We start from the raw sequence: 8,981 nt of genomic DNA, 5'->3' as shown, positions 1-8,981 counted from the left end.
AACAAAAAAGAAATCTATAAATACACTAAGTAACCTTGGTAAAGACTACAAATAACATTTCTGTAATTGGTTAGTTCAGGCCAGCCAAATTTTAGCTTTTTCATCTTTTTGGATTTTGGAATTGTGGATAAGGGATTATAGGTCTGTACTTTCATACTGAAACTGTACTGATATGCCACCTTCCTTTAAAAATACCCATTCTAAGTCATTTGCCCATGAGTATTGCCCTTAAAACAGCCAGACTCACCATCATGAACCAAAGCTTTTGCTCATGCGTTACCCTAGAGGCCAACGAGCCTCCCTGTGGCCTTGCTGGCCCCAGGTGTTGCCACTAGTGCACCACGCACTTGTGGTCTCGGGTGTCCACTGTCTGTCACATGTAGTGGCAGTCCTGTGTGCACACAGCCATGCTGTGGGGCCAGGGAGCCTGTTATGCTGCTTCTGTGTGCTGGGCTTGTGGCTGTAGGGTCGGCCTTGATGGTTTGGATACACAAAGCAAACTGTCCAAAAGGGGAAAAAAAAAAATACCCATTCTAGCTGGGGGTGGTGGTTCATTCCTGAAATCTCAGTACTCTGGAAGTAAGGCAGGAGGTTTGCAAGTTCCAGCTCAGCCTGGGCAATTCAGAAACTGAACAATACCCTATCCCCCCTACTCGCACCAGAAAAGGATGAGAGATATAACTCCTTGGGTTCAATCCCTTGTACCACCTAAAAAAAGAGAACAAAACAAAACCACCATATTCTACAGAATATATAAAAGTTATATTTCTACTTCAGTTTTCACTTGAGTTTACTCGTTAAATTACAAAACTATAAAAATACAGCAAAGACCACAATTTTTGGAATTGTTCTCACCGCTTTGATTAGCATATCTAAATCTGTGGATTCAAACTTGTCAGGATTCATATGGTTTAGGTGATCAAATTGTTTTAGAAGAGCTTGGTGGTCCATGCCTACATCTGAAAAAAAATAAGAAAACTGTAATGATCAATTAATAGGCACTGGAAACATGAATATAAATAATATATAAGGAAAAGCATTGAAATTTATTCCACTGAAATTTATATGAACAAGGGTTCATATTTTTCTGGCCTATTATTATTGCCTATTGTTATTCTAGGCAAAGGTAATAACCTTGGCTCTAAACAGAATACAATTTAATGTGCATATCTTTATGTTATATCTAGAAAGACTACTCAACTATCAGCCTAATAACAAAAACATTTTTATCAGGGGCTGGGGATTTAGCTCAGCGGCCAAAAGCACCTGCCTGGCAAGCGCAAGGTCGTGAGTTCGGTTCCCAGTACCGGAGAAAAACCAAAAAAAAAAAGAAACCAAAAAAAAAAACAAAAAACATTTTTATCATCTTCAAACTACCAAGTATACCACTTATAATTAGATAAACTAACATAGTTCCTTCATCAAAGGGACAGAATTCTAAGAGTTCTAAACAGAATTTCTTTTTTTATTTTTATTTATTTATTTATTTATTTGGTCTTTTTGAGACAGGGTCTCTCTATGCAGTTCAGGCTGGCCTTGAGCTCACTTTGTAGCCAAGGCTGGTCTCGAACTCACAACGATTCTCCCAAGTGTTGGGATTACAGGCGTGTACCACCACACCTGGCTAAACAGAACTTCTTAAAAGAATTAATTGTGCAAAAACTTAGACAAAGCAATTGCTGTTACAAAGAACTGCATTCTGTGTATGCTGTTCCAAGGAATCGTTCATGTAACAATAACAAATGAAATCCAAGTAACTTCAACTGAATTATAACTTTTTTAAAAAAAAAAGAAACATCAATTGTCATTCTTTTAAAAATTTAAAAACCAAAAGTGCACACAGTAAGCACCGACCTGTGGGCCGGACCCTAGCCACGCAGGCGCCCGGGAGGCAGGATGCCGGTGCCTGGAAGCTGTTTGGCAGTGCGCGCTGGCATGCGCCAGCCCCCAAACCAACCACCACCATACAGTCGAGAACTATCATGGCACAGAGAAGCAATGACACAATTGGCCTGCCACATGCCAGCCGCAGAGGCCCTCCTGGGGACCTGTGTGAATCATGCTGACAGGGAGAAACCCCTGGGAATACACGCCACACAACGGTCGCTCTTGCTCCTGTCGTTGAGAACCAGAAAGGTCCAGAGTCAGCGGAGGAGCAGCTGCTGAACAAGGACGCAGAGAACACAAGAACACAGACTACGCCCAAAGACTCAGAGTTCTAGTTGACTGGGGTCATGAGAGCTGTTCAGAAGCTGGAAACCAGGAGGACCTTATGCAATACCTGGGGAGACCCCCTGGAAGTCATTCTTCTCTTGACAGTACAGGCTGCGGTGGAGGAGCACATGGAGCTCCGAAGAGGTCTGCACCAAGATTCCTGCTGCCTGTGCTGACAGTTGGGCAGAGGACACTAACTGGTTGCGGGGTCCCAATGCGCTGGGAGGCTGGAGAGAAAAAGCTACAAAAAATGGCTTTTGCCCCAGATGGCTCACTTGAGATGTTAGCAAGAATTGCCTCCTCAGTATTCTATAGCTGTGACAAGGAGGAGGCCAAGGAGAGAAAACAAAGAGACCAAGAAAAAGCAGCTACTTTTGCTGCAGCACTAAGAGAAACAGACCCTAAGTCTGATTCTCAGGGCCCCAAGAAGAACTCGATGACTACATTCATCTGCTACCACTACTAAAAGCCAGGCCACCTCAAGAGGAACTGCCCTAAGAAGCCCCCTGGGCCATGCCTTGAATGCAGAGGTGACCACTGGAGATCGGTCTGCCCTCTGAAGCAAAGGCCCCAGAGCTCAGACCCATCCTACCACTTAGTCTAACAGCAATGAGGGGGCCTGGGGCATACTCTGCCTTCTCCCTCTGGCCAGACTGTCATCTCCATGGAGGAGCCCCAGGTAATCATGACTATACAGGAAAAAGAAAAACAGCCTGTCGCTAGACACAGGTGCAAGTCTCTCGGTCCTTCTTTTCAATCCTGGCCTTCCTTCCAGCCATCACACCTCAGTGAAAGGAGTCACTGGTGAGGAGGTAATACAGCTATTTTTCACAACCCTTAGGCTGTAACTACTTGTTAGATCTTTCTTGCGTATCTCTGTCTTCCTGAGAAACCACTTTGAAGATACCACCATGTCTTACAGCAGCCATTGATATTTTCCTACTAATCTGCCCATAACTCTGTAATGTTTGTATTGTTCCTATTCTATTTTGTAAATGGATGTATGTTTATTACTATGTGTTTCCTACAACAACCATTGAGAATAGTCAATGAATATTCAATTGGTCACTCATACAGCTCTATTTATTTTCTTTAGAAACCACTTTGAAGATACCAAAGTATAGTACAACAAGCATTGACAATAACCTACCTCTTTTGTCTGTAACTCACTATTGTTCATTTGTTTTCTGAGAAATGACCTTGTAGATAACAATATGTAAAACAACAACCATTGATAATTTCCTATCACTTTGTCAGTAATTCGATAAGCCCCCCTATTAGTATGTTATCCTTCTTTTACTCTGTAAAATTTAAAAAAAAAAAAAAAAAGAGTGCAATTTTGGTCCAAAATGGGTGCAATTTTGGTCCAAATTGGTGCAATTCTGGATTATTTCAACTGAATAAAAAGGGCACTTGTGTTGACATTGGAGATCAGGGCTCTCAGGAAAATGGAATATACAAGTATGGAATGGCAGAAGACAAGGAAAATTCTATGGAAAGCTGGGCACAGTGCCACGTGCCTGTAATCCCAGCTATTTGAGAGCCTGGGACAAGAAGACCACTTGAATCCAGGTGTTCAAGACCAACCTCAACACACACCCATATATAAAAAAAGAATTCTGTGGAGATGGATGGGGATTAGCACTGTCTGTGAACTTAGGATACTTAAAGGATGTATATGGAACATGTATATGTACATGTATGAGGATGTGTGTGTGTGTTTGGGTTGTATATGTTCATGGCTCTGTCTGATGAAAGTGTCAAGAAGAAAATACTCTCCAGTAGCAAGAAGAATTCATAGACTTTGGTCTATAACATCATTCCTGGCTAAAATGAACCAAGCAAACAACTCAGGAAAATGGCTGATTCCAGGGATAGGAGGAGAGGACGTACGCGATAAGGGAACATACTGCTATGCCAGAAAGTAAAGAATGGATACGTTTAGGTGAGCTAAGTCTTCATCAAATTATTATTATGACTATTATTATTTTGGTGGTACTGGAGTTTGAATCCAGGATCTCAAGCATGCTAGCCAAGGGCTCTACTACTGAGCTATATGCCCCAACCCTTTTATACTGTTTTTATTCAAGACAGCATCTCGATAAGTTGTCCACAATGATCTCAAAGTTGGGATCTACCTGCCTTAGCCTCCTGAGTAGCTTGGATTATAGATATGAACCACTATGCCTACCTTCACTGAATTCTCAGTACGGCCCTGTACTACTGTAGTTTAACTTATAAAGAAAAGATTTGTTGTAAGATTTTGCCCTGAAGAATATGATCAAACAGTGAAATGTATGAAAAGATACTTAATCTTACTCTAAATAAGAGAAATACATGTTAAAAACTGCATTAATTACACCATCTAACAGAATTGCAAAACTTGGAATTTTGCTGGTGGGTATATGTACATATTGATAAAACCTCTACAGGGGCAAAAGTAGGAATATCTATGAAAACTACATATATATATATAAAATATATATTATATTAATAATATTTTTTACTTAGCAATTTCTAACCACCACTACCCCCAAATGGGATTGAGCCCACGACCATGCTTCTGCTAGGCAAATGCTCTGCAAATGAACTACATCCCCAGAGCCTCATACAGATCATCTTAGATGGATACATAGTGATGTAATACAATATTATTCACTAGAAGTAACCCAAATGTCCATCAAGAGGAGTCTGGTTAAACACATTATGGTACATCTACATAATGAAATTCTACTCAGCTGTAAATAATAATAATAATAATAATAGAAAGAAAAGAATAATAAAGATGGTCTCCTGAACTAACACAGAAAGACCTCCAAAATGTATTGTAAAAGGAAAACCACTGCACAAAATGTGTATTATATGGTTTTTTTTTTTTGTATAAAAGCACTTTTATTGTATTTGTTTAGAGTGCAAAAATATCAGGTAGAATTTTGCTATTTTTTTTTCCTTTTGGCAATACTAGGGATTGAAACCCTGACCTCTGCACTAAGCTACACTTCCAGCTCTTTATTTTTTTCAGTTTGAGTCAGGGTTTCACCAAGTTGCTAAGTTGCCCACGTGGGTCTTGAACTTGCAATCGTTCTGCTTCAGCCTCCCAGAGTGCTGGGTTTACAGGAGTGTGACACCAACCCCAGTTGCTCTGTACTTTTTTTATCCATTCTAGTTTTAATCCTGGTGAATGGACCTACTTTAAAAATTAAACCAAAAAGTAAAATTAAATTAAATTTTTAAAATTTTAAAAATTTTAAAAAATTTTTTAAAAATTTAAAAATTAAATTAAATTAAAATTAAACAAAAATTAAAACCCTAAAAATTCTTCAAATTATCAGAAATTTCTATTCATAATTTCTGCATCATTAAGAAAATATTCATAAATTTTCTAATTCATACCAGATTATTTTCTTTAGATAACGAAATTTAACACCTGCCTTGGAAGTAAGAAAATACTCTGGAGATTGAGGAGATGGAAGTTGCCTAAAGGGAAAAAAATATCCATACACCTTGGGCCTTGAGGATGGAACTGCCTTGCATGTTGGCTACAGCAGGTTACTTCATACTGACATCCCTAATTTCAGAATTTGGTACTGGTTTTCTGAGACTGTTCACCATCAGGCTGCTTAATGTTCCACACACATTTCTCTAAATATGACGCAATGAACAGATGTACATGTTTAAAATGCAGATTACTCATTCTCGGAACTGATTCCCTGGAAGTGAGATCCAGAAATCTGCATTTAAATTATTTTACATTTTTATTAGTACATGTTTGCAGTACATAATGATCACAATCATTATGGGAGGTGGTGCATGTACATAGCACATCTTAATTCTATTTACTTCCCTGTTGGGGACCACTACAAAGTGTCTGTGAGCAGGATTTAACAGTAACCAATTGGCTTTCCATGTTTACTTGTGAGTTGCCTGAAGGCCACAGCTGAGGATGTCTGGCTCCAACCCCAATTAACTTAAAGGAGGCTGCAGCTGCAGGCATCTCATTCCTGCTGTGAAGGCCTTCCTGGAGATAACATAGTTCATAATTTACTACTTGGGAAAATTCTCCCAAGGTCCTGTGAGATTCCCATGTTTTCTTGAGCATCCTCTCCCTTTGTTTGAAAATCTAATAAATATGGGCCACCCAGAGCAGTCTTTGGCTAACTCAGAGAATACTGAAGCTGGAAGAGAGTTAGTCCCTCCTGGTGCCCTGAAATCATTACATTTTCTCATTTATTTAAGCCTTCAACATCCACTCGCTTGGGAGATTGCGGGCCTGATCAACCTGCAATAACTTAGGGTTATTTAACCCGGTTTCGATACTTCCCCTTCCTGCCCTCCCTTTATCCTCCATCTCTTAGAGTAATCTGTATTTTTAACAGTATCTTTAATAAGCCAAGAGATTCTTTTTTTTGGGGGGTACTGGAAATCGAACTCAGGACCTTGCACTTGCCAGGCAGGCACTTGTGCTGGTGATCTATATATATCCCCAACCCCTAAGCCAAGTGATTCTTAACCAACCTGAAGTTAAAAAACACTACTCCAGCAAGAGTAAATGTTGAGATATTTATCAATGACAGTAAATCACCCAGATAGCCAGCCTATATGGGCACATCACAAGGACATATAAGACAGCCTGAAAGGTCTCACACTAGCCAAATCCAGCTTTTTTGATTTGGACTCATAATTAGAAAGGCCATTCCAAGATAAAAAAGGAAATGCACCTATGCTGACACCTACTTCTATGATTTCATTTTCTACACTTAAATCTTGGACTCATTTACATTTATTCTGACAAAGGATAGGAGAAATGAGTTGGGCATGGGGGCGCATGCCTGTAATCCTAGCACTCTAGATACAGGAGGATTTTTTTTTTTTTTTTTTTGGTTTTTTTTCCAGTACCAGGAATCGAACTCATGACCTTAAGCTTGCCAGGCAGGAGCTGCGCCCCTGAGCTAAATCCCCAGACCCCAGGAAGCAGGAGGATTGCTGAGGCCAGCCTGGACTACACAGAGTTCAAGGCCACCCTGAACAAAGGCACAAGAAGACCCTGTCAAAAAAAAAAAGGACAGGAGAAATGGATCTAACTATACCTTTGTTTAAATGGCTAGCCAGTTGTACCAATGCTATTTGTCTAAAAAATTTCTCTACACCAATAAAAATGAGATGCAACCTGTATCTCATTATGTATTTAACTCTCCTTCTGGAATTTCTATTCTCTTCTTCTGGTCTTTCTATCAATATGCCAAACCAGATGGTTTTAATGACCATGGCTTAAAGATATATTTTAATTTTTTGGTTTAATTGTGGGTTTTTTTGTTTTGTTTTATTTGTGAGACAGGGTCTCGCTATGTAGTTCAGGCTGGCCTTGAACTTACTATGTAGCCCAGGCTAGCCTCACACTCATGGTGAACCTCCTGCCTCAGCCTCCTGAGTTCTAGGATTACAGGCATGTGCCACCATGCCCAGCCATATTTTAATATTTAATATTAAAGATGTAATATCAAGTATTAGCAGGAAAACACAAGTACATATTTTAATTAAAATTAGGAACAAGATGAAGAGGTCCACCATAACCATTACTAAATAATATTGTCTGTGAGGTGTTAGCCAAAACAGTTATACAGATGAAAAAAAATCAGAGGTAAAGTAATTGGAAAAGAGATGATAAAACCATCTATATTTGTAGATAATATGACTATATATTAAGAACTAATAATTGAAAGATTTAATATCTACTGTCTAATCCTTCTTTGTTATTTTTTTCCAGAGGTATCCATCTTTTATTACTTCTTTTTTTCCCCATGAATTTTAGAGTTAACTTGAAGCTGGGCATGGTGGTGCACTCCTGTAATCCCAGCACTTGGGAGGCTGAGGCAGGCATTTCTCTTAACAGGTTTACTTTGAGTATTTTATACTTGTTCCTATTGTAAATGGAGTATTTTCATTTAGTATATCTTCTAGTTAGCCACTGTTTATCCTCATAAAAATATACTTTAGGTTATGTTTACTTTGTTGAATTTTCCTACTGTTTACGGTTTTCATCCTCCTGTTTTGTTGATATAATTAGGATATGGTGTGAGGCCCTGGGTATGATTCCCAGTATTAAAAAAAAAAAGTCAATAGTCCCAGCACTTGGGAGGCTGAGGCAGGAGGATTGTTGTGAGTTTGAGACAGCCTGGGTGACAAAGCGAGCTCAAGGCCAGCCTGAACTGCATAGCGAAACCCTGCCTCCACCCCAAAAAAGGCTATGGTATGTGTATTTCATGTAAACTGACATCAACAACCACACACTGAAGCATTCCTACATTTTCTTTAGCACTCACCTTGAAGCGAATCCAATTTAGCTTTAATTAGCATTCTTAACCTTCCAACTTCTTGCCTTTTCAGTTCATCAAGTTTTGTCCTCACATGGTGACTTACTAAGTCCAGCTCTTTGCTTAGCCTCCCACTCTGTAAACAAAATTAATAGCTTCATCTATTACATTCCATTTTGGACTTGATGCAATATACTAAAAATAAGGTTATTGTAAATTAGACACTTGGACTACTTTAGATAAATTTAACATTATAAAAAGCATTTCTGTCAGAAGAGATTCAGTTTATAATCCTAAAATCAATCCTAACAGTCATATAACTTAGAAAAGTATAAAGCACAGAGAAGAAACTTTCAGAATGGTGCAGCCACTTTGGAAAGCAGTTTGGCAGTGCCTCAAAAAAATTAGAGAGGGCTGGGGATATAGCTCAGGGGCACAAGCGCCTGCCTGGCAAGC

General features: G+C 39.2%; 1 protein-coding gene across 3 annotated transcripts in view; it reads right to left on the bottom strand.

Annotated features, from left to right (window-relative positions):
* The window catches only part of Nucb2 (nucleobindin 2), a 41,248-nt gene that overhangs the window by 8,824 nt on the left and 23,443 nt on the right, over nucleotides 1–8,981 (bottom strand). For all 3 annotated transcript variants that reach the window (XM_005380377.2, XM_013512085.1, XM_005380378.2), the window contains 2 exons: nucleotides 8,535–8,661; nucleotides 856–959 (listed from right to left, as the gene is read on the bottom strand). In XM_005380377.2, coding sequence (XP_005380434.1) covers nucleotides 856–959; nucleotides 8,535–8,661 — 231 coding nt within the window. The remainder of the gene's footprint in view (nucleotides 1–855; nucleotides 960–8,534; nucleotides 8,662–8,981) is intronic.

This window comes from Chinchilla lanigera, unplaced genomic scaffold (genome assembly GCF_000276665.1).
Source record: "Chinchilla lanigera isolate Chin_1 unplaced genomic scaffold, ChiLan1.0 scaffold00013, whole genome shotgun sequence".
In the NCBI taxonomy this organism is placed as follows: domain Eukaryota; kingdom Metazoa; phylum Chordata; class Mammalia; order Rodentia; family Chinchillidae; genus Chinchilla; species Chinchilla lanigera.
The sequence above is the reverse complement of the archived record's forward strand: the minus strand, read 5'-3'. Positions and strand labels throughout refer to the sequence as shown.